At 37.9% G+C, this 26670-nt stretch overlaps 1 protein-coding gene and 1 long non-coding RNA gene across 3 annotated transcripts in view; one reads left to right on the top strand and one right to left on the bottom strand.

The window, feature by feature from the left end:
- The window catches only part of LOC141380801 (uncharacterized), a 198830-nt gene extending 176216 nt beyond the window's left edge, over positions 1–22614 (top strand). The window contains exon 2 of the long non-coding RNA XR_012399641.1: positions 22171–22614. This is a non-coding gene — a long non-coding RNA (uncharacterized lncRNA). The remainder of the gene's footprint in view (positions 1–22170) is intronic.
- LOC141380799 (uncharacterized) overlaps positions 1–26670 on the bottom strand; it is a 146788-nt gene that overhangs the window by 90329 nt on the left and 29789 nt on the right. The window contains exons 4-5 of one of the 2 annotated variants that reach the window (XR_012399638.1): positions 4250–4803; positions 1278–2768 (exon numbers count right to left, since the gene is read on the bottom strand). Coding sequence is in view for 1 of the 2 variants with exons in the window: in XM_073941352.1 (XP_073797453.1) it covers positions 4672–4803 (132 nt within the window). In the remaining variant the exon portion in view is untranslated. Of the gene's footprint in view, positions 1–1277; positions 2769–4249; positions 4804–26670 lie in introns of those variants that run through there. The other variant, XM_073941352.1, reaches the window with a different exon arrangement.

The following is a 26670-nucleotide window of genomic DNA, read 5'->3' as shown; positions in this document are numbered from 1 at the left end:
TTTACTTTTTATTTTTTTCATTTACTTATTTATTTATTTAAAAAATGTTTACTTTTTATTTATTTATTATTTATTTACTTTATATTTATTTATTTGCCTTTTATTTTTTATTTTTTTATTTACACTTTAATTATTTGTCTATTTATTTACTTTTATTTATTTATTTATTTATTGTTAATATATTGTTAATATTAATTGTTTATTTGTTTTTATTTTTTCAATAATCAGGTTGTCCATAAAACCTATCGATTACATAATAATCTAACTAAAATACTTAGGAAATCTCATACTATTTTACTATAAAATTACAGTAAGAATCACTTATTAATATTATAAATGATTCATCTGAATGCATGCATTTATATATAAATATAATTTGTTTACGATTTACTTTTCATTTATTTACGATTTACTTTTTATTTAATTTTATTAATTAATAGATTTATTTATTATTTATTTAAATTTATTAACTATCTACTTTTTATTTATTTACTGTTTAATTTCTATTCATTTTTGTTATTTAATTAATTATTTAATTAATTAATTGTTTAATTATTTACTACTTACCTTTTTATTAATTAATTAATTAGTTTTTTTTGGAAATATTTACTTTTTATTTATTTACTATTTACTTTTTATTTACTTCTATTTTTTTACTTTGGATTTATTTATTTATTTACTTTATAATTTACAATTAATTAATTTATTTATTAATTTATTTATTTATTTACTGTTCATTTACTAGTTTTTTAGATTTACTTTAGATTTATTTATTTATGGTATTTTATTTATGGTATTTTATTTATATATATATTTTTACCATAGAAATAAAAATGTTTTTTAATGTGAACCGAATACCAAACAAGTAGTGTTGATTCAGATAAAACCACAAATATAAAAAGTCCACAGAGTATCATCATCATTCAGCAGTGATTGTGCGGAATCTGCTTGTTTACCAGTGCGATATGCTCAGATTAAGCATAATGATGTGCCATCGCAACAGCAAACAATTCAGCAGTCGTAGCAGGCCTCGCAGCGGGAGATTGTGAAGGTTATAATAGACTGTGACACTTCATTACTTATTATTACCAGCAGGATTAATACAGCCAGGCCTGCTGCAGTGGCCCACTTTACCCCGGAGCAAACACACAATCTATTATTTGCTTGATATTTGCTGGAAAATAGGTCACAAAAAAAGATGAGACCCACACTTTTTGCAGAGAGCGGCGTTACGGGGTCCATAATGAAGGCATGTTTTATTTATTTCATTTCATTTTGAGAGACGTGTCCACTCCAGCGCAATCTTTCTGCTTTTATTTTGCTTTTAATTGAGATTCAGTGCTGCAGAAAATTGACGGTGGTTTTTCTGACACCGCGGGACTGATGGCTTTTTGTTCGCCTCTTGAGGAGGATAAATTATTCATACGGAGGGAAGAGGACAAACAAACAGAATAGGGGGGAAAATAATAAAATAAATATGAAGGGATTGCGCTTGAGCTTCATCTCTTGCTGAGGAATAACACAGATTTCGGTTTAGTTTGGGATTCGCTGTGTGTGTGTGTGTGTGTGTGTGCGTGTGTTTTATATAAACAGTACAGTGGTCATTTTCTGTGCGATGATACAAAGTGTATTTTATGGCCACAAGTGGCGCTATTTCCATAATCTGTTACAAACAACACTGGCTCACTGTGAAAACGCACCCCCGTATACACTTCTGGAGAGCACAAATTAAGGAGCCCCCGTTAGACATTAAAAAGGGTCATATTTCGGTTCTATTGGTCTCCAACAACATTCTGATCTGCATGCAGGATGAAAAAACACTTTCACGGTCTTATAATCTGCATTTATTTTGACCTAATTATCCCAGCGACTCCCATATAAATCGTTCAGCGATTCATTTGTTCCCAAACCCCTCCTCAGTGCGAAGATAGTCTGCGCTGATTGGACCAATGACAGCCTGTTGTGATTGGTCGACAGCGTTCAGCGCGAGACAGTAAAACGCCAGGCACGGTTTGTCAAGCCCCCGGTTTGCCAACATTGGTATAAGATCCGATCTCAGCCTGTAACACGCTTTATAGTAAACTTACTCAGCAGTGTTATTCAGACACCTTACCACCAGAAGCAGTGCAGTTAAACACCAGCATATTGCTCTATTCTTAATTCTGACACACATTCAGTATTAATCCACACAGCAGCAAAAGCTGGAATATTCTGAAGCTTGACCGCTGCATGTGTGTAGGAGCAGCTGACGGTGGCCAAAGCAGCGACAAACGGCAGTGGAACGCCAGCTCACAAACACATTTAAATCCGTAAACAAAGCAGCACGCGTCACGATTCAACGCGGCATTAGACGCGATATGAGAATATAAAGAGTTAACCTGACACAGTACAAGCGGTTACAAGTAACAAAACACAATTAAATACATCATGTGCAAGCTAGAGAAAACAAGGAGACAGACTTTCACTTACACGTATGAGATGTGTCATGGGCAGGTCTGATTTCATTAAATATCTTTCATGTTGGAGCTTTTTTCCCTTCTCAGCTGTAACTTAAATCATTTCTATTTGCAGTCGTTGCTGTGGCACCTCTTGTGTGAACGGTTATATGTTCTCAGGGCTTACCTGTACTCAACTACAACAATCACATCCCCAGCCAGGGGGTTGTAGCGCTCACCAGCGCTCCTCCTCAACGTGCAGCAGGCTGCCTTTGTGCCTAATAAACTGGCCTTAATTCAAGGGTGTAGGTTTGCGTTTGACATTGGTGGGGACTGGGGACGAGTCACCCCCGCCAAGAATGAATATTGTTTATATATATATATATATATATATATATATATATATATATATATATATATATATATTTTATTATTTAACTGCTATTAAAATTTATTATTAAGTAATCCTCTCTTCTTACAATTTATTAAGTTAAATTAAATAGTCATGCGTGTAGCCAAGGGGGTTCAGGTGGTTTGAAAGACCAAAAGTTGGGTTATTATTATTATTATGTTTAAATTTATCTTATTAATCAAATGGACAAATTTTCACTGAGGAAGGTTGAATGCGCCGGCCAGTTTGTTATTTGCCTATAGGCTTCAGTTTTTAATTTAAATTAAGTTTTAACAGATTTCCCAAAGAAAAGTATGATAAAAAAATGCATTTTAAAAATAAGTATATTTACATATTTGAAGAGTTTAGATGCAAAAACCTCTAAATGCCATTTCATATTTTCTTCTTACTTTGACCTTTATACCTTTACTTTTATAGTGACAAATACGTTCTTTTCATTGCCTTTAACGTGAAATAACTCAACATAAATATACAAGGCTGAGAAAAATGCTCATTTTACATCACATTTAGAGGTTTTGGCATCTGTACTGTACTTCATTACTTTATTCTAAGAATTTAAAGTCCTAATTTATAGTTCAAAGTATTTTTATTATTTATAAAACTGTAATAAAACTTACAGTTTAAATGTGTAAATAAAGCAATTGGACAAAATGGTAGGAAATAGTTTTGGTACATCAAAAAGTGTAGTTATAATAACTATCCAACAAGATTACCCAGCAAAAATTAGTTCTTAATATGTCAATAAAATGTCATATTTATACCTCAATTAAACAGAAAATCAGGTGAATAACTGCAAAAAGGTTCAGTTTTTCAGAAAACAAATAACTCCTTTCGATAAGCTACAGGCCTGAAAGTGTCATGTTAAAATAATGTTTATTAACTGATAAAGAGAGAGTTTAATAAAGACTTTCGTTAATTTTTCGTACAAATTAAACATGTCTCATAGTATTATTAAAAGATGGAGCACAGGCTGTAGTTTTTCTGACAAATTGTTTTAACCAAAATTGGAGATGTTACTCTAAGAGATTAGGAGAACTGGCAGGGTCATATACGTTTACATGTAGGTGTTTATTCTGCAGTTAGTGTTCAGGGAATATTGTTTACAGACTAACGTTAGTCTGTTTTAACGTTAGACTGAACGTAAAAGCGGTGAAAACACTAGCATAACGGCATTATCATGATGGACTCATTCAGTAGCGAACTTGAGTTAATGTGACTTTTTCGTTGGAAAAAGCTCTTTATATCCACCTCTTCTTGCTACCTCCATCCTCCCTTGTGCGTGTCACACACCTCACACATCGGGAAATTCCCCCCGCACAGTTGTTTTGGCGCTATTTGTATCTGAAATTATGATCTGAAAGCAGCCACTCACATGACAGCAGGGAAAGGCACAGCCAATCACAATGTTCATATGTGTTTTGGGGCGGTGCGACTCGAGGAGAGAACATGATTTAACCCTTTTGGCATGTCTAGGTTTATACTGACAGCGCCATGTTTTTAAGTAATAATTAAATTATTTGTGGGGACATTTTGAAGATGATTCATTCTTACCATTATGAGTCGACTTTTGTTTTTGTTTTTTTAGATAAATCAATAGTTTTAAAAATGGTCCACTTTTAGATTTAAGCCTTAGCTGGATATTTCACCTCACTTGAGCTGTGTTACACACTAGATGGAAGGTCATTTTCAAAAACACACAATAGGGGCTCTTTTAGCAGCCAGAGCTACTTATGTCTTGTTTCGGTCTTTCAAATGAGCGCTATGGGGTGGTTTGATGCCGCAGATGGCTTCTGTTTCTTTTCATCCTACCAGCTGACCACTTACCTTCACAAGGACGGCTTCACCGCTGTGACCAGTCTGCCCAGTTGCTTGCCAGATACGTCGACAGACTTGAGACACAGAAAGGAGTTGACTGCGACGACAGGGTTCGAGCCCAGGAAGAACAGTTCCAGAAAGCTGGTGAGACAAAAACAAAAGGCAAAAAATAAAATAAACAAGTAAATAACAGGCTGAGAACATGGCAAGATGTGAAAACGTGGTACAAATCATGCAAGGGCTTTTCTTTTTCTGGATTGTGTTCTGAAGTGTTGTGAAAAGAAACGGCAACATTACAAACAAGTAAATGCTTTACTGATACAACTTATTTTAAAATGTGTTGCAGTTTCATGCACTGGGAGAGGCCATTGTGCCTTTTTTGAGTTGCAGATGAATGAATGAAAGCAAGGGCTTTTCTTTTTCTGGATTGCTTTTAAAAACACTTTCGGTTGGGTTTAGGATGTTGGGATCAATTCAAGTGGTGCTCGCTGCAGAGCCATTTGAGGAGAGGTGAGCTCCAGTGAGGGGGAGCTTAAGCTTGAGCTCCACCTTTTTTGCACTTCTTCTACGAGTGATGTCACTGGGGGTAGGGTTAGGGGTGGGGTTGGTGTACGCATTAAAACAGCTTACAGGAGGAGGAGCGACATCACCCTCTCGATCAATTGGTCAGTCAGTCAGTTGACAGCGGCCTCTTGTGGTTTTACGTGGCACAAATGCCACTCGCAAGAGAAATTTGAGATCAGTAAAAGCGTACACCGTGCCCTCAGGTGGATTCGTTTAAAAAAAAAAAAAAAAAAAAAAAAACAGGAATATATATATATATATATATATATATATATATATATATATATATATATATATATATATATATATGGCGCTCTTAAATAATGTATACAGGGGTATATATCCATAATGAGCCTGGTTTGGTTACAACTCAATAGCTACACCATAAAAAATATCCCTAAATTAGCAGAGTCACATATTTTGTAAATCGAGTTTTTATTTTTCATCCATTTATTTCTGATGAATTCCACAATGGGACCTTGATCTTTCTTCCAACAACTTAGACGTTGTAAAAATGTGTTGGTGTTGTATGTTATGCTACAGTGTCCTAGTTAAACCCTGTAATAATCTGCCAGTACATTTACTGTTATTTTACAGACATATTATTTATATATTATTTCAAACTACTAAACCAGGAGTGCTCAACCCTGTTCCTGGAGATCTACCCTCCTGCAGATTTCAGTTGCAACCCTTATCAAACACACATGTTTGTAATCATCAAGTGCTGTTCAGGTCCTAATTAATTGGTTCAGGTGTGTTTGATCGGGGTTGAAGCTAAACTCTGTAGGAAGGTAGATCTCCACGAACAGGGTGGAGCACCCCTGCACTAAACTATGCTGTCAAACTGTCAATAAAAGGCATTTGTGAAACTGTAGAGTTGAACTTTCAACATAATGATGTGACTGATGTGATCTACTCCTTTAGGAGCAAAGATGTGGCAAAGATTGCCAGTTTGCGAACAAATACCTGAGAAAATGTTTGAAATGTTCAAAAACAATGATCCTCAAAGAAAGAGAGGAAGACATTTGAATATTTCACCTTTAACAGTGAAGAACATCATTAAAGATTGAAGGAATCTGGACGAGTTTCAGTGCGTAAAAGACAAGAGCGCAAGCCTAAGCTGAACAACCGTGACCTCCGACCCCTCAGGGGGCGCTGCATCAATAATACTAATTCCTCTATAAGCCAGATCAGCACATGGGCTCAGCACTACTGCGACAAACCTTTGTCAAGTACCACAATACAGAGTCACATCCACAAAAGCCAGTGAAATTTGAACTGTGCCAAATGAAAGCCCTATGTTAACAGTGTCCAGAAGCACTGTTGACTTTTCTGGGCTCATAGGTATCTGGGATGGACCATCACAAAGTGGAAACATACACTGTGGTCAGATGAATCAGTATTTCAGGTGTTTTGTTTTTTTTGCGAGAGGAATAAAAGGATCATTCAGACTGTTACCAGCAAAAGCCAGGGTCTGTCATGGTCAGAGCTTGTGTTAATGCTCTTGGCAAAGGTAACCTGCACTATTAATGCTGAAAAGTACACAGAGATTTTGGAGCACATTATGCTGCCTTCTTCTCCAGGGATGCTCATGCATATTTTAACAAGACAATTCAAAACCACATTCAGCACACAATACAGAGTCCTGCTATGGAGGAAGAGGAGACATTACTGGATTGGCCTGCCTGCAGTCCTGACCTGTCTCCAACAGAGAACGTGTGATGCATTCTATAGAGCAAAATGTGACAATGAAGACTCTGCACTGTTGCACACCTCAAGACTTGTTTGCAGGAAGAATGGGACAAAATGACAGCTGAAACACTTCATCATTTGGTGTCTTTAGTCTCTTAACATCTTTTAAGTGTTGTGAAAAGAAACGGCAACATTACAAACAAGCAAATGCTTTACTGATACAACTTATTTTAAAATGTGTTGCAAGACCCAAAAGTGGGATGTGTGTTTATTTTGTGGGGAAAAAAGCATAAGGAACACATTAAATGATGTTTTCTGTATCGTCTGCAATGAAATACAAGTCAAAGTACATTTAAAAAGCACTACTTTTTATTCTTATTTGCGTTTAATATATTGTGCCAAATGTCTCTGATTTGGGGTTGTAGTTTCATGCACTAGGAGAAGCCATTGTGCCTTTTTTGAGTTGCAGATGAATGAATGAAGCTGAAATGATGAATGAGGCTTGATCTGCTCCGTGGTGGAGATTTGGTCAGAAAAGCCAGTCAGCAGGTGTGTGTGTGTGTGTGTGGACACAAATCTGGACACATACCAGGACATAAAACTGTATAATGACATGGGTATAACACAGGTATTACAAAAAGGAGGTGAAATATGGGGACATTGGTGACGTCCTCATTTCTCAAAATGCTTATAAATCCTACAGGATGAGTTTAGTCAGAGAGTAAAGCTGCACACAGTCTCCTGTGATGGTTGGGTTTAGGGGTGGGGTGAGGGCAATATAATATACGGCTTGGACAGTATAAAATGAATGGAAACCTATGTAATGTCCCCACTTTTCACAAAAACAAACTGTGTGTGTGTGTGTGTGTGTGTGTTTGTGTGTATATGTGTGTGTGTGTGTGTGTGTGTGTGTGTGTGTGTGTGTGTGTGTGTGTGTGTGTGTGTGCGTGCGTGCGTGCGTGTGTGTGTGTATAAATGCTGTTTACTTCTGTGTGTTGTGCTGAACTGCACGGCTGTGAAGCTTTAATAACAGCAGGACGGGGATGGAGAAACCTGCTAACAACAGCATTAAGACACTAAACAAACCATCACAGATCAGCATGAAGACAGACACACACATGCACACAAACACACACACACACACACACACACACACAAACACACACACACACACACACACACACACACACACACACACACACACACACACACACACACAAACACACAAACACACACACACACACACACACACACACACACAAACACGCACACACACACAGACTCTGCTTACAAATTAAGATCACCTTTGATGTTTATCTTGTCCGCTCTTATTAGACTTTTTGTCAGGGCTTATGCTTTTTTGGATGAAATAAAAATTAACAAACAATAAACAAAAAAACAAATACACAAACAAACAAACAAACAAACATCATTACAGTATATTATAGATTAGATTATACATGGGAGCATTATCCATTTTATTCACAATACTGACGCGGCAGTGCGCACGTATGAAAATGTTTCAGTATTAGACTTGATGTAAGTGCTCTGCTAACAGACAGAGATGAGTGTGAACATGGGAATAACATTCTTATTGAAGAGCGGATAACAGTGAGTGAGCGTTGCATTAATGTTGCTGCTGGAACATATCTTTGAGAGCTGATTATCAGTTCAGAGTCGGGTCTTCAGAGACGTGGATGCAGAAATCCTTCATTATTCAGACGATGTTATGAGATTATGAAGCATGAAGTGTTCTGGTGTCAAGAGCTCCTCCATCAAACACTCTGAACCAGATCTGAGCCTGCATTCACTGAACATCTGAAGGATAAAAGCCGCTCATAACTCGCAGATGTAGGAGTAAATCTTAAAAATAATGGGCGTCAGACCTAAATATTACTACACTGTCAAAAAATCTTGCTGCCTTAATTTCTTTTGTTTAATCAAATTAACATTTCTAGTCATCTCAACTCACATCTATCAACCTGACTACAAAGATTAAGCTTTGTAAACTTTACAAAAATTAGGTGAAACCTGATTAATTTATTAACATAAGGTAAAGCAACTAAGAGCTAGCTCTCTGCAACTCTCACATGGTCGCCCACTGAAGCTAAGCAGGGCTGCGCTCGGTCAGTACCTGGATGGGAGACCACATGGGAAAGCTAGGTTGCTGCCAGAAGTGGTGTTAGTGAGGCCAGCAGGGGGCGCCCAACCTGAGGTCTGTGTGGGTCCTAATGCCCCAGTATAGTGACGGGGACGCTATACTGCTCAGTGAGCGCCGTCTTTCGGATGAGACGTTAAACCAAGGTCCCGACTCTCTGTGGTCGTTAAAAATCCCAGGATGTCCTTCGAAAAGAGTAGGGGTTTCACCCTGGCATCCTGGCCAAATCTGCCCACTGGCCTTTGTCTATGATGGTCTCCTAACCATCACCATATTCCAATTGGCTTCATCGCTGTCTCCTCTCCACCAATCAGCTGGTGTGCGGTCTGGCGCAAAATGGCTGCCGTCGCGTCATCCAGGCGGATGCTGCACACTGGTGGTGGATGAGGAGATTCCCCCCATTTTGTGTAAAGCGCTTTGAGTGCCCAAAAAAGCGCTATATAAATGTAAGGAATTATTATTATTATTATTAGAAATCAGAATACTATTGAATCAGTAAACCAAAGTTTTCTACAGCTAGATATAATTATTCATATCTTTTTGACCTTACCTTTACACCTCTGTAATGTTGCCGTTCCTTTTCACAACACTTAAAAGATGATTAGGGACAAGTGATGAAGTGTTTCAGCTGTAATTCTGTCTGCAAACAAGTCTTAAGGTGGGCAACAGTACAGGGTCTTCATTGGCACACATTCTCTATTGGAGACAGGTCGGGACTGCGGGCAGGCCAGCCAGGACCCCACATCCAGGACTTTGTAATGTGTGCAGAATGTGGTTTTACTTGTCTTGTGTTAGGACACGGGGTTACAACCTAATATTTACACTTGTAATATTTACATTATTTGCTTATTAATAACCACCTCATGTGGAATCTGCACCTAATTTTAGAGTCTGCTACTGTCCACACACACACACACACACACACACACACACACACACACACACACACTAGTGCCAGTTTAATTGATCAATTCCCCTATAGCGCATGTGTTTGGACTGTGGGGGAAACTGGAGCACCCAAAGGAAACCCACACCAATGCCGGGAGAACATGCAAACTCCACACAGAAACACCAACTGACCCAGACAGGACTAAAACCAGTAACTGTCTTGCTTTGAGGGCACAGTGGTAACCAATTAATTAAAAATCTGGTCTTCAAAATCATGAATTGTTCTGTATGAAGGTGCAAAATGCACTTAGTGAAACAATCCACAGATACAAAGAGCAAGAATGAAGACTCATTAAAGTCTAGATGGTGAATGCAATGTGTGCAGAAAGCTTCTTTATAATGAAACAGCCTCTTTAAAGACAAAACTCACTCATTGTTTCATCAAATGAGAGAAAACATTACAGGTGTGGGAATAAAATAAAGCAGAAAGCAAAGTGTCCTTGGCTGTAAAATCGGAATCAAAGAAAATATGTAAACAGCTCCATTCATCATGCCGGTGCGTGTCATAATTTCATCTGCAGTTTGTTGGTGGCAGAATTGATATTGAAGTGTCCTTGTTTAACCAGGAAAAGGTCATGATAAAAACACACAGGCAGAGCGGCTGCCAGAGAAACCATATCTGAAAGAAATAAATAAAGGCCAGTGTTATTGACCCTTCCTTCCTTCCTTTCTCAAGCTGTACAACAAACATCCAAGAGCACTTCTGATGGGAAATGCAATGCAATCTCCTGGAGACAAATGAAGGAGCTGATCTTGACCATCAGAGAAGAATATATCCGCATTTAAAGTATAACATGCAAAAGTATGTGCCCCCCATTCTCCTCAAAAACAGAGATTTGAAGCAGAAGGCCATGTAAAAAAATAGAAATCACAAGGGTAATGTCAGTATTTACTGCACTGCACGACTCCATTCATTCACTTTCCTTCAGCTTAGTGCCTGATTTATCACGGGCCAACACAGCGGAATGAAACGCCAACTTATCGAGCACGTTTTTAAGCAGCGGATACCCTTCCAGCCGCAACCCAACAATGGGAAACACCCAAACCCTCTTGCACACACTCACATACTCTAGCTTATTCAATTCACCTGTACTGCATGTGTCTGGACTGGAGCAACTGGAGAAAACCCACACGAACATGAGGAGGACATGCAAACTCCACCCGGAAATGTCAACTGACCCAGCCGGGGCTCAAACCAGCAACCTTTTTGCTGTGAGGCGATTTTGCTACCCATTGCGTCACCGACAGTGCTCACCAATGAGCCAAAAATTTAGGATGCTGATGACCTTTAAACATGTCTTGTGTAATGGAGCCATGAGCCGATGGTGATGGGTTGATTCATTACAACTGACAATTCAGATGCACACACACACACACACACACACACACACACACACACACACACACACACACACACACACACACACACACACACACAGGTGCATTATTATAAACCTGCTCCTGCATATTCCCACACGGTGTTCTGGTTTGCATGGTGTGTCACGTCTCAATCAGGTTTCTGCGAGCGCCTGGAATCAACAGTGATCATCAGTGAACGCTGCTGTATAATCAACACGACACACCATCTGTCTGAACACCACAGCATCTGCAGCGCAATCACAAACTGCCCTCCATCCTCAACATCGTGTCACTAACAGCAAATCTGCCGTTAATTAATGCCATTGTATGAGGGGAATAATCAACAGACGGCAGCGCAGCATAAAGGTGAGCAGAGTCTGCGTCTGGATGCTGAACCACACTGTACACAACAGCCGTACATCAGCAGCTCCGTGCATTGTGAGATCCACTCATATTCATTCATTCCTTTTCCTTTCAGCTTAGTACCGTGTTTATCAGGGAATGAACCGACAACTATTCCAGCATATGTTTTACGCAGCGGATGTACTTCAAACACTGGGAAACACCCACACACTCATTCACACACACACTACGGCCAATGTGGTTCATCATTTCCCCTATAGCGCATGTGTTTGGACTGTGCGGGAAACCAGAGCACTCGGAGGAAACCCAAACCAACACGGAGAGAACATGCAACCCAGCTGGCACTCAAACCTTCCTGCTGTGAGGCCACAGTGCTCATCACCGAGCCATCATGCAACCTTTATTATTATTATGCATGCTTTTGAATTGCATTATGGGACCTTGACCTTTACTCCAATATTGTTTGATTTCAACACTTAATTATTAGTTTCAGTAAACTGTCTGCCAGTCATCATCAACAACTTAGGCCTGTCTATCTGATTAATATGGTGGCCTGCCTAGATCCCTAACTATCCGGTAAAAACAACAACTTCGCACTACACTGCGATTGTAATTGGATTTTTTTAGTTTTGTTTCTAGTGCAGATATCTAAAAAATCTTAAATGAAGCATGTTCAAGCAAAAAATCTTCTTGTTTTGAGAAAAGATACACCAAAATAAAGTGTGCTTTTGCTTAAAACCAGCAAAATAATTAGTAAGGCTTTATTCTGATGGTCTCTATTGCACATTTTGTTAACTAAAAGTTTGCAACTACAGGTCAATTAATTCTCATTACAGTATTAGTAGCATAATCAGACATTTAACTGACTATAAAAAACTTTACAAGTACATGTCAACTTACACTAACCCTAACCCCAACCTAACAGTCTACTGATAATCTAATGAGAGTTAGTTGGCATGCAGATGCAATGCAACTTACATTCAATAAAAATAAAAATAAACTGATACCAGATTTTCAGTTTGCCAGTGGGGTAAGCAGAATAATCTGATGTCACAAGAAAAAACAAGATTTTAGTATTTTTTATTCTAATGAAACTTTCATTTTAGGTTTCTGTTTATTAAATACTAAAATCAAATATTCACTTTAATAAATGCTGGGTTGTTTAAACTCAAATCTTGCATCACAAACCCCAACCCTTTTGGCTGAAATATATACAGTAATTTAATTGCGGATCTAATTAAATTTAATCCATACATCTAAGAACTCAACTAAAAATATACTCTTAAAGATTTCTGTGCTGTCAAAACCCAATTTTGGGGTCAGTTATAGACAAAACCCTATGTTGGGTTCATTTATTTAAATGAAATTTAACACCTTTTAACTAAACACTACCTCAACAGTGGGTTACAACAATAAAGCATTTCATATATTGTAGAATTGAACCATCACATTGAATTAGCATTAAAGTTGACCTGATATTCCTCTTTTTGCAAGATGTGAAATGCGTCTCTGCTGTCTGTAGAGTGTGTTTGCTTCAATTTCAGCAGAAAGTAGCACACAGAAAATGTCTTCTAACTCTCTGAAACTGACCCTTTTAGGCTTTATCCATAGTGTGGCATTATAAACAAACACAATTAATTCATGTTGACCACTATAGGCTCGAGATATTCACACACTGCTGACACACAGCCCATATAAAACTGATGTTTCCACAATAGGTGCTCTTCAATACTCTACAGCAAATATATGCCATATATTAGTCTCCTCATTTAACTTCCTTACCAACTAACCATCACTAGTAAAGAGTTTGAGTCTATATTAGTGTATTACTGTGATCAGTCACTGCCCTAGTAAATTCATGAAAATTCATGCAAAAAGAAGAGAAAACCAGTTTCCTGGCATCTCATAAGTACATATGCCTTTGATTGTTGATAGATTGGCTTAATGAAGATAAGATGGAATAAGTGATAAGTGTGCCGGCCTTCCAAGTGCACTTCATTACTGGTAAACACTAAACTGATGAGTCCTCGCCAATTAGAGACGTGTCTGCATTATTCTGAAGGGCGCTATATTGACGCAACGTAATTGAAATATTGAAGAAAAAAATGATGTAGGATAATATGTGTAGTTTGACGCTGGGAAAGAGCGAGGACACATGATGAGCTGCTGTGCACTGACAAAAGTCATTCAGTGGTTTACAATTTTTTTGTAATGTAATGTAATGTAATGGTTGCAATGTAGTGGTTGCAAATAATGTATAATGGGCTGAAATTATACAAACAAATTAAATTTAGTAATGTTCAACTTCAGTTGTTTGCTTAAATCCAGCCAATACAAATTGCTTGCAACCACTTACCTTAAAAACATTTAGTAAATGTAATGAATCCTTTTTTTTCATTCATTCATTCATTAATTTATTCATTCATTCATTCATTCTCAGAACCCCACACTTTTCTCTCCCCAGACACTTCCACTAGCATCTCTGGGGGAACCCTAGGTGTTCCCAGGCCAGCCTCGAGACATAGTACCCCTAGTACCAACCCTCGGGTCTTCACTTCTGGGGTGGCCAGCTTCAACTCTTGTGGGTGGGCCCACACATTTTGCACAAGTGGGTGTCCAGGGTGCCAAGAGTCAGTTTCTGTGCCTGACGATTGGGTCGTCATGGTCCTAAGCTTCGACCACCACCTATTCCACAATGCACTATCCCCTTACAGCTCGCCTTGCAGGTGGTGGGCCTGCAAGAGGATGGTCCCAGGTGGCTCCTTCAGGTTGAGCCTGGCCAGGTTCATACAAGCCACAACCCCAGGCCTGGCTCCATGGTGGGGCCCAGGCTAATCCATAGCAGGCGACTTCACGGTCCTGGATTTTTTTGCGCTCATAAAGGGTTTTTAAACTGCACTTAGTCTGACCTGTCACCTAATACCTTTCTGCTGTGACCCTACCAAGAGAATTAGCCCCCAACAACATAGCTCTCAGGATCACTCAGGCTTTCAAACCCCTTCACCACGATAATGTGGCAGGTTCCATTTTTTCAGTGTGGAGAAAATCTGAATGTGATATTCTTCATATAAAACACTTAAAACTGGCTCATAAACACACAGATGGAGATGGTTTGAGTTGACAGACACATGTGCTGTTTATCTCATGGGTCAAATCTCATATCTATTGGATTAAAAAGTTGCAAACCCACATGAAATACTATGGTATTTTTTCTGTGAATACTGCAGTGCGATTGAATCATTCTACATTAAATGACTTGAATAGGGTAAATGCACAGCTAGTGTTTTTCCTCCTACCGGCGAACAGTTAATGTGACATTTTTTTCCAATTTGATACAGTTCATTTGACAGCATCGATGCTGTAATGTAACTAAAATACAATCGGTTCAATAGACTTCAGCATTCATTTAAATGTTCAAGTGTAAAATAAATGTTTATATTTTAAAGACATGGCGTGAAGAGATGTAATTTAATGCAGTGCTTCTTGAACAATCTGAGACCCACTTTATATCGAATATCAACTAGTCAGTGAAGACAAGTGATTTTTAAAGAAAACAGACCTTAAACGCATGTTCTTGTTCACTGGGTTACTGTACAGGGTGGGCCATTTATATGGATGCACCTTAATAAAATGGGAATGGTTGGTGATATTAACGTCCTGTTTGTGGCACATTAGTATATGTGAGGGGGCAAACTTTTCAAGACGGGTGGTGACCATGGTGGCCATTTTAAAGTCGGCCATCTTGGATCCAACTTTTGTTTTTTCAATAGGAAGAAGGTCATGTGACACAAACTTATTGGGGTTTTCAAATTGGGCATTTTGTTTGGAAAATCAAAACTCAAAGTCAGGCCAATGTCCAACATCCAACCTAAAATAACCAAATATCAACGTTTAATGATGTTACAGCTTGTGTGGGCATTACCACTATGATGTCTATCAGATGTTGGATTTTGGTTGCCATACCTGAGCAATAAATGTCAACTTTGTCGTCAACATGATGTTAGTTTAAGATGTTAGCTCAACGATGGATTTTGGTCACTTCTCAACACAACCTAAAATCAACCATATATCAACTTAAAATGACATCATTATTGGTGATCAAAATAACAGTGTCCTAAGATGCTGGCTAGACATTGAATTTTGGTCACCTGACATCACAATCTATGTCTAACCTAATATTAACGTGTCATGATGTTGTGTGCCTGCTGGGCAATAAGTAAATGCACTACAGAATGTTACGTTTACACACACATGCACAAATCCCCAAACAACGTAATACTCTCTACTCACTACACTACTACATTACTTTTCAGTCATACTTTGAGTAATATTTATAATAGATACTTTTACTCTACTTGCACTAAATATTTAAGTAAATATTTAAGTTTTTATTTATTTTGTTTTAAATGTATGTAAATCAGCTCAATTATTATCCTGTTTAATGTGGTATTATAATATGTTTTTGTTTTTCTACTATACATTCTAGAACCGTACCTTGTTATTTTTAGGCTGAATGCCAATAAACCATGCATGTCTATATTCTATGAAGCTGTTTAATGTACTTTACACTGAGTAAATGAAGCTTGCAAAGTGCTTCATTTCAGAGCAAAAGACAAAAAAAAGCAGCACACTCTTCACACTGCAAACAAACGCAGGAGGAGAATTAAAGAATGCACATATGTTTGTGTGCAGCCAGCATTTGTTTTGCTGCGTTTGCCAATTATTTCTCAAATTAATCAATTAACTTTTTAATAAAAGTGCTAAATATTTTTGTCTGCATTCATCTTAAAAGTGCTTCTGTAAATATTGTTCAGGCAATATGTCTGTGAAAGTATTTTTACAGCGAAAGTCTATGCAGAAAATAAGAGTAGGAAAGCAACGATCAAATGTTAATAAATGTGAACTTGTCAAAGGTTGAAGTAAAACACATTCATCCATCTGAGCATAGTGATTTCATTTCATTCATACACTCCATTTCAATAGACTTTTATAATTACTGGCCTTATAAAAATATAATTACATGGGTCATATTGAAGCAGTGAAACTGCGGTTTACAGTGATGTTAGAATCTGTAAAATCACTATTAACCAGCTTCATAGGATTTGATGAACTCATAATAGATACAGCAACAAAACAGCAGATTATTGATAATAAAGAGAAAATAAAGAGATGTTTTTCAGCAGTGTTTGTTTAATGAAGCTGTCTGAGCTACAGATAACACTGAAATAACAAGGTCACACGTCTGATTTATTTTATATTTCACTACATGTAATAATAATAACATAAAGGGCTATAAATAACCAACTGTACTTCATGTAGAATTATAACATTACAATATCTGACTCATTCTAGAAATGTGGGTGCATTTTAGGGTTAGGGAATCTAATCTAAAAGTCTTATCTAAATATTAAAATATATAATAAAATAAAATAAAACATATATATATATATATATATATATATATATATATATATATATATATATATATATATATATATATATATATATATGTTTGTGTGTATGTATATATATATATCCATTTTACAAACAATCAAACAACCCTTATAGAAATAATAATATATATATATATATATATATATATATATATATATATATATATATATATATATATATATATATATATATATATATATAAAAATAAATGATTAAATAAATATATATATATATATGAATACAAATAATAATAATAAAAAATATATAAACTAAATGAAAATAATAAAAAAAATAAAACCAAATTACATAAGTAATGCAAGGCAGATGTCTACATCTATGCAATAATCTCAATGTTACAATTGGAGTAATGAAAGATTATAACTGATGTACTATTATTGTCAAGGGCTACAGTGATCGGTCTAGATCCACCTGGAGAGTTTTAACATAAGAAGAAAGGGCATTCCAAATATTGACAAATGTTCTGTTACGTCTTTGAAAGGAGTATCTAATCTTCTCTAGTCTTACAAAATACAAAACATCAAATATATATTTTTAAATAAAATCTACTGCTAAGGTCAATATTACTACCCCCCATTATTCTTTTACGATCCGCTAGATGTTAAAGTCAACAGCCCATGAGGCTCATTCAGTTAAAACCGTGATGTTTACCTCTTATGAGGATCATGCTGTAATAATCTGTAACTGAAGAAAGCCTGGCTCCTGTGGTGCTCTTTAATACAGAGGTCAAACCATTACAACCCTCTTAAACCGGCCGTAACTTTGGCTGAGATACAATAGACAAATATGTGTGTGAGGTTTTTGATGGCATTTAAAGTTCAAAGTCGCCATCATAAAGCACAGTTCTCTGTCTCTCACGCTCAAATGACATTTAAGAATTAATTGAAGCAGGGAGAATTGTTTTGGCACTCTTGGAGATCAGAATGACCTTATCCTTTAGTAAAAGCTCGGACATAAAAAAAAAAAAAAAGTTAATAGAATATCAAAACTACAGGCTGCGCTGGGTCGAGTGAATATCAACATCTTATTTAACAAAAAATTCCCACTGAAACCATACTAACAACCTCATTAATAAACAATCAATACTATAGTCATATATATACTAAACGAAAATACTTTAATCTGTTGTGGTGATTCTACAGTTGCTATGGTAACACAACAACTATAGTAACTGATCAGTTGTGGTAATTCTACCATTGCTGTGGAAACAGAACAACTATACTATTTGATCTGTTGTGGTGATCCTACAGTTGCCATGGAAACAACAAATACTATATGGCAATTGATCTGTTGTGCTGTTTCTTAAGTTGCTATAGAAACACAATAACTATAGTAATTAATCTGTTGTGGTGATTCTACAGCTGCTATGAAAACACAACAACCATAGTGACATCAATGACCCAAGTGTGCGGTTATCAACAACTATTTGCTATATTATATTACAATACACCACAGTTTACTGTAGCAATAACTAAAGTATACTATAGTAACCATTAACGTTCACTATATTTAAAATACAGTATGCTATAGCATAAACATTCATTAGCTTTATACATTAGCTTTAGTACAGTAAAATGTGCTGTTATGTAGTATAATATATATATATATATATATATATATATATATATATGTGTGTGTGTGTGTGTGTGTGTGTGTGTGTGTGTATAAAAATATACAACCTGTTAAAAAACAACATGGTTTATATGTGTGTGTGTGTGTGTGTGTGTGTGTGTGTGTGTGTGTGTGTGTGTGTGTATAAAGGTTTTTTTTGTCCAAACACACCTGTATTGCCACATAAATAATAATATAAAAAAAGTAATTTATAGTACATATTGTTTTAAACCATACTTACTATAGTACAGTGTATTATACTGTATATGTTATAGCACTGACAACATTGGTAATGAGGGGGTCATTTGTTTATGATATTGTAGTTGTTGTGTTACCATAGCAACTGTAGAATCACCACAACAGATCAATTACCATCGTATTGTTGTTACCATAGCAACTGCAGAAACACCACAACATATCCATTACTATAGTTTTGTTGTTACCATAGCAACTGTAGAATCATCACAACAGATCAATTACCATAGTTTTGTTGTTACCATCACAACGTAAAATCACCAAAGCAGATTAAACTTCTTTACTATAGTATTTTTTTTTCATGTGGCAGGACTCAGGAGATAAACAAATGCATTTGTTCGCATAAACTAAGTGTCTGCTTTTGTTTGCGCCACTGAGCACGCCTGAAAAATGAGTCCTGACAACAGGTGAAAGTTTAGCCGAGGATAACGTCGCTTTCAGTGTGCGCCTGACATTTACCTCTCTTTTCACGCGTATAAACCATGCCCACAGGTGTGGCTGAAGCGCTCAGCATCTGACATGCGGAGGGTGAGATGTTCATTGGGCATGCAGAGTCTGAACTCGCCACCGCGGCCTCCAGGAGCTTAGTTTCAGGCAGATTAGAGAGAGGCAGGAGCACAACAGGCGGAGAATTTAGCATGCATTACAGACAGGTGCATGCAGACTGATTAGCTACAGCGCTGAGCCAAATGTCTAATGCCTTTTCTGGGTTTCTTCAGTCGTGCATTTAACAGGCCCGCCATGAGTAACACTTTACAACAACAGTACATTAATAATGATGTACTAATATGCAAATTAAACAGTGGCACGGTGGTGCAGTGGGTAGCACGATCACCTCACAGCAGGAACGCCGCTGGTTTGAGTCTCGGCTGGGTCAGTTGGTGTTTCTGAGTGGAGTTTGCATGTTTTCCCCATGTTGGTGTGGGTTTCTTTCGGGTCCCCCACAGACCAAACACAAGCACTATAGGGGAACTGATCAACTAAATTGGTCGTAGTGTATGAGTATGTGCGTGTGAATGAGTGTGTATGGGTGTTTTACAGTCCTAGGTTGCGGCTGGAAGAGCATCCGCTGTGTATAACATATACTGGATAAGTTGGCGGTTCATTCTGCTGTGGCGAACCCTGATTAATAAAGGGACTAAGCTAAAAAGAAAATGAATGAATAATATGAAAATTAAACGTTACTTTATAATGAATTAACAATGAGTTAAGTGCTAATCAAGAGCAACTTTCAACTACAACATGAGTGAATAAAGGCTTCCTTAATTACTTGTTAGTGCATGTGTGTTAATATATCGATCAACATTTTAGTTTAAGATAAATGTAAATAACATGAACTCCTGTTAATGTCTCTTTGTCATGACTTTACTTGGAGGGGCACATTAATATTGTTATGAACTCATTATTAACGACTCATGAGCTCCAGTGTTTAAGGGGCGAATAGTATTGACCCTAAAATGACTTTAAAACAATTAAAAACTGCTTTTATTCTAGCCCAAATAAAACAAATAAGACTTTCTCCAGAAAAACAAATATTAGAGGAAATACTGTGAACAACTCCTGAATCTGTTCAACATCATTTAGGAAATATTTTTTAGTGAAAATTATTAGGAGGGCGGTCAATTTTGACTTCATCTGTGTGTGTGTGTGTGTGTGTGTGGCAATTTAAAATAAGACCAAAACCCTGTTAAACCCGCTCCTCCATCATGCCCATGTGCTCCAGCATTTGCAGTGGCGTCTGTGTGTTGTGTTTGGGGTGAAATCTGGCTTTTAATTTCCTGCCGAGGACACGAAAACAGATAAACCGAGAGCAGAATGAATGAGTGAAGGCAGAAACACGGCAGCTCTGAGTCTCTCTGCGCTGTGTGTTTGCAGACGTGAAGGAACACAGAGCGAGCTTCTGAAGAATGCTGCATGCACATAAATATTTCAGCGGACTTCTGGGATAAGTGCTGCCTGATAAAACAGATCGCCATTTACATCACAATGGGGCATTTACATCACACTGAGAGCAAACAACCAGCAGAAAACTATCTTTACCAAGAGTTCTCCTCCTGTGATATGATCTAAATGCCCGTTCACAGCAAGCAGGATAACATTAATATCAATATAATCGGGGTGTTAAAACTAATGGTTTCCTTAATCCACCGCAATGCAGACGAGGACGATTTGCTATTGATTCAGTAATGGATCATAACTGGTTTTTATTTACTGATGTCATTTATCTCATACTTTTTTTATTTTCCAAATATTTCCCAAATGATGTTGAACAGATTCAGGAGTTGTTCACAGTATTTCCTCTAATATTTGTTCTTCTGTAGAAAGTCAAAAATTTTTATTTGGGCTAGAATAAAAGCAGCTTTTATTAGTTTTGACCATTTTAAGGTCAATATTATTAGCCCCCTTAAGCTATATTTGTGTTGGATTGTCTCCTGAACAAACCACTGTTATACAATGACTTGCCTAATTACCCTAATAAACCTAATTAAGCCTTCAAATGGCACTTTAAGCTGTCAGAAAGTGGATTTCTCTGATGGATCATCTGTTGATCTCCATCCCAATCATCACCAATACTGCAGAAGACCTACTGGAACCAGCATGGACCAAGATTCTCATAGAAATCAGTCAAGATGATCCAGAGTGGATGATCAACATCAACAGCCTGAGGAATCAAGACATCTGTGCTGCCCATTACAATACAAACCACAGGAGAGGGACAATTCTCCTGCAGGATAGCGCTCTTGCTCATACTTCAGCCTCCACATCAAAGCTCCTGAAGGTCAAGCTGCTCTAGGATTGGCCAGCCTAGTCACCAGACATCAACATTATTGAGCTGATGAAGGAGGAGGTGTTGAAGATGAACACAAAGACTCTTGATGAACTCTGGGATCCTGCTGAAGCTTTCTTCTTCATTCCAGATGACTTTATTAATCAGTGATGTGAGTCATGTCAGAGATGTATGGATGCAGTCCTCCAAGCTCATGATGGAGTCAGACACAATCTTCATTCTGTCTCCACTGCAGCAGGACTTTATATTCTATACTGGACATTATTTCTGTTCAATGATGACACTTTAGTCTGAGCAGAGTCAGACCGCACTGTCCTCATCAAATCAGTCAACATCAAGACATGATCAGATTTATTGAGCTCAAATGTCACTCCGCTGTTAGTCCGTTTGCACTGGCTGCCAGTTGCTGCTCGCATCAAATTCAAAGCTCTGATGTTTGCTTACAAAGTGACTTCAGGCTTTGCTCCTTCTTATCTGCTCTCACTTCTGCAGATGTATGAGCCCTCCAGAAACTTGCGTTCTGTGAATGAACGTCGCCTCGTGGTTCCATCCCAAAGAGGGAAGAAATCACTTTCGTGAACGCTCACGCTCAATCTGCCCAGTTGGTGGAATGAACTCCCTAACTGCATCAGAACAGCAGAGTCACTCGCTGTCTTCAAGAAACCACTAAAAACTCAACTATTTAGTCTCCACTTCACTTCCTAATCTGCAATTGCCTCTCTGAACATCACACTAACTGTACACTAACTGTATTAGTAAAAAAAATACTAATACTACTAATACTTTCCTTCTTAGACTTTACAGACCTAAACTTGCCTACAGCACTTATTCATTGTTGCTCTTAGTTGTGTAAATTGCTTCCTTGTCCTCATTTGTAAGTCGCTTTGGATAAAAGCGTCTGCTAAATGACTAAATGTAAATGTAAATCAGCAAAATCTAGAGGCCTTCATAGAGACACTTCTGACACCAAATCATCAGCGAGAAGTCCAGTTATTATGTGTGTTTCTAAAACTTGGATAGGAGACAAGACTACTGTCATGTAGTGTGCTGTCATCATGACAAAGATAAAATAAATCAGTTATCAGGAATTAGTTAACACAACTGTTATGTTTAGAAATGTGTTCATCAGCTAGGAAACATGCTTCTGAAAGTGCGGATCACTCCTCTGTGTCTATCATTGTAGCTGTGCTGTGAACTCTGCTATTCTCTAACACTGATCCATTTCTAGAATGATATCTTTACGTTATGGTGCTTGATATGAACAGGCCAGTGCTCTTCATGCTCTTCATGTGTGAAATTACAGTAAAATGCACATGTGTAAACCCACTGCACACACTATTTCAGATTATTAAGACCCGAGTCTCCACTCGCCACCCACATCTAACTTAACCATGCGGGAATAACGCTGCGCCTCATGCTAATTAATGGCGAAGCTATTCTCGTCAGCACGTTTCTATACAAACCGGCCTCATTATTATACAAGCGTGTTTCCTCCGCACAGTAAAGACTAGAGAAACAGAGAAGAGGAGTGGAACTTCATCTCTCAACTTTGCCTTTCATAACTGCAGCTTTATTTCTCATAATTACACGCTTCTTATAATTGAGCCTATTTTTGTTGGTTTTTTTACGCTCCGACAATTAAACTGAGCAGTTTTCTATAATCATTAACATGCTGCAGAGTTAACTTGTACAAAGTATGTGCACGCGCACACACACACACGCACGCATACACACACAAACACATGCAAGCACACACATACTGTAAACACAAGCAGACACATACATGCACACACATGCACAGACTCACACATGCAGGTATGAACACACACAGGCCAGCGCACACATGAACACACATACATACATAAATACATGGACACAAACACGTTGCACACACATGCGCGCGCACACACACACACACACACATATGTTCGCATACATACACACACATGCACAGACCCACACTTGGAGGCATGAATGCACACACACACACACAAGTAAACACACAAACACATGCATACAAACACACACACGAACACACATACATGCACACGCAAACACATGCATAGATGCATTTAATTGCATGCGCGCACACAAACACACACATACACAAAGACATGCAGTCATGCACACACACACGCATGCATGTACATGCAAGCACAGGCAAACACACACACACATACATGCACACATATATGCACATACATACACACATGCTGTACGCACACATGCGCATAAACCACACACAATCACACAGACATACACACTCACACACACATATGCATGCATGCGCGCACACACGCATGCACACGCACACATGTACACACGCACACACATACATGTACATACATATGCACACACAAACATGTACATGCACACGCACACACATACATATACATACACATGCACACACAGACATGTACATGCACACACACACACACATACATACATATACATACACATGCATGCACACGCACACATGTACACACGCACACACATACATATACATACACATGCACAAACAGACATGCACATGCACACACACACACACACACTGCACGCACACATGCACGTAAACGTGCACACACACATGCACACACACACACACACACACACACACACTTGCGTACACACATGCTGCCCACACGCACACACGTGCATACACGCACACACACATGCACAAACACACATTGCACACGCATGCAGTCACGTACACACACGCACATGCACACATATGCATGCACACGCAAGCACACACAAGCACGCATGCAAACACACAGGTGATGTACACACATTCACACACACATCCTAACACAAAAGCATCATGCACACATGCATGCACTTTTATATGCATGCACACACACACACACACACACAGTCAATGTCCAGTGTTTATGTGCAGCATTAGATGAGCTATAACTGAAGCAGAACAGCAGATTAATTAGGCACTAATTACTCATTTCAGCAAACACTGGCTGTAATTCCACACAACATCTTGAAAGGCCGAACTCATCAGTGTCCAGATCTTCTGCTCAGACAAACGGAGCCACATTGTGTCCGAAAAACGAGACTCCCCCCCATCTCCCACCCAAAAAACAGCCTGCTCAATCTGTCTGCTCATCCTGAATCTGTAATTAAGGAGCCAAAAAGCTGCTGTGAGACCTGGCCACACTGTGTCAAACACGTCCAATCAGGGTCATTCATTTCTTTAAGCGATTCGGCAATTAATTAGCGAGGATCGCTCACGGTGAACAAAAGCAAAAGCAATTTATTTTTGATTTACACGTCATATTGATTTCAGAGCTCCATATAATGTCAGAACTCTTCAGATTAATGATCCACTGTGGGAGTCCACGCTCTCCTTCATGTCCAACAATCACACAGCATTTATCCAAACACCGGCGAGCGCTCGGGTTACAGTCGTGTAACAATGCAGACACTTTACTGAGGGCCGGTGTCCTGACATTTTACCCATCAGATTATGCTATCAACACTGTATTTGAATGGTTCTGAGGTTGGGGTTTAGGGTGATATTACAGCTTCATATCACACTACTCCACATTAAAATTTACACTGGCAGCTAAATCTGAGGGGTAGCATGTTGTGCCATTATAATGAGCTGCCTACTTATTGAATGGGAGACAGGACAATATGACAAGGCAGGACAAATCGACAGAACACCGGCTTAAAAACACACTCAGTAGCTGAGGCAGAGGAAATGGAGGCGAAGCACCTCACTAATCGAGACTGTGTGCATGAACATGAACATGAACACACACTGAACACAAACCCACACACACAAGCTTAATAATGCACAATTCTTGCGCCTTTATGTATATGAAAATAAAAGAATAAATGTATATTTTAATATAAAACATATGCACTTTACAAAACAGGTTTTAGCCTATTATTGACATAAAATCAAGGCTAAATATCTGAACAAACTATATTGCAAATTTAAAGTTGATATCTCTAAAAATTGGCTTTCGGTAAGATTTTCTCTGGCTGCAGTACGGGTGCTGATATTAAATATATCACGGCTATCAGCCAATCAGATTCAAGAACCCAACAGAACTGTTGTATATATATATATATATATATTTCCATTCATATTAGCTGTACAGTTGGCTATAACTTGTTATCATCAGTGGTATTTTCAATGATGTTTTTAAAGTATTTTCCCAGCAGTGTTATTTTCACACGCTCACAACGCATTAAACACAGATCTGCTGCAGAATTACAGATCCTGCATGTGCTTTGACACGTAACGTTTGCTTACGTGAGCAGTCTCCACTCTCCTGTGAAACTCTAGGTGAACTGCTCATAAATATGACTCGATTTTTACATTTTCTCCCTCAAAAGAGTGGAGCTTGCCTGTGTGAACTTGCTGACGTGATGTAGGATGCTGTAGGTGTGAGGAGTCGATACTCAGGTGTTTTTAAATGGCTTTTAGAGTTTCACAATGTGTTATTTCAGCATCAAAATTTAATACGGGTTTCAAGTCACTGGTTATAAAACCACTCAAATGAAATGAAACCTGCATTTTTGCCTTTTTTGAAGACCTCGCTCTGAAATAAATAAATAGATAAATAAAACAAGGATCAAGCTGTGGGTTAAGAACAAAAAAACTAATAATTTAAAAATAAATGCAATGTCCACATTCAAGAACACTAAAGTGGAACTTTAGTAAATATTAATCCAGGTTTCAATCTACAGGTTTAAATAAAATACAATCAAGTCTAAATTAAATTCATCTGAAAAGAAGAAAAAAATACAGGTTTCAGGCTATACTGTATGATTA

Source organism: Danio rerio, chromosome 24 (genome assembly GCF_049306965.1).
Source record: "Danio rerio strain Tuebingen ecotype United States chromosome 24, GRCz12tu, whole genome shotgun sequence".
Taxonomy (NCBI): Eukaryota; Metazoa; Chordata; class Actinopteri; order Cypriniformes; family Danionidae; genus Danio; species Danio rerio.
This window is presented reverse-complemented; position numbering and strand designations above follow the sequence as displayed.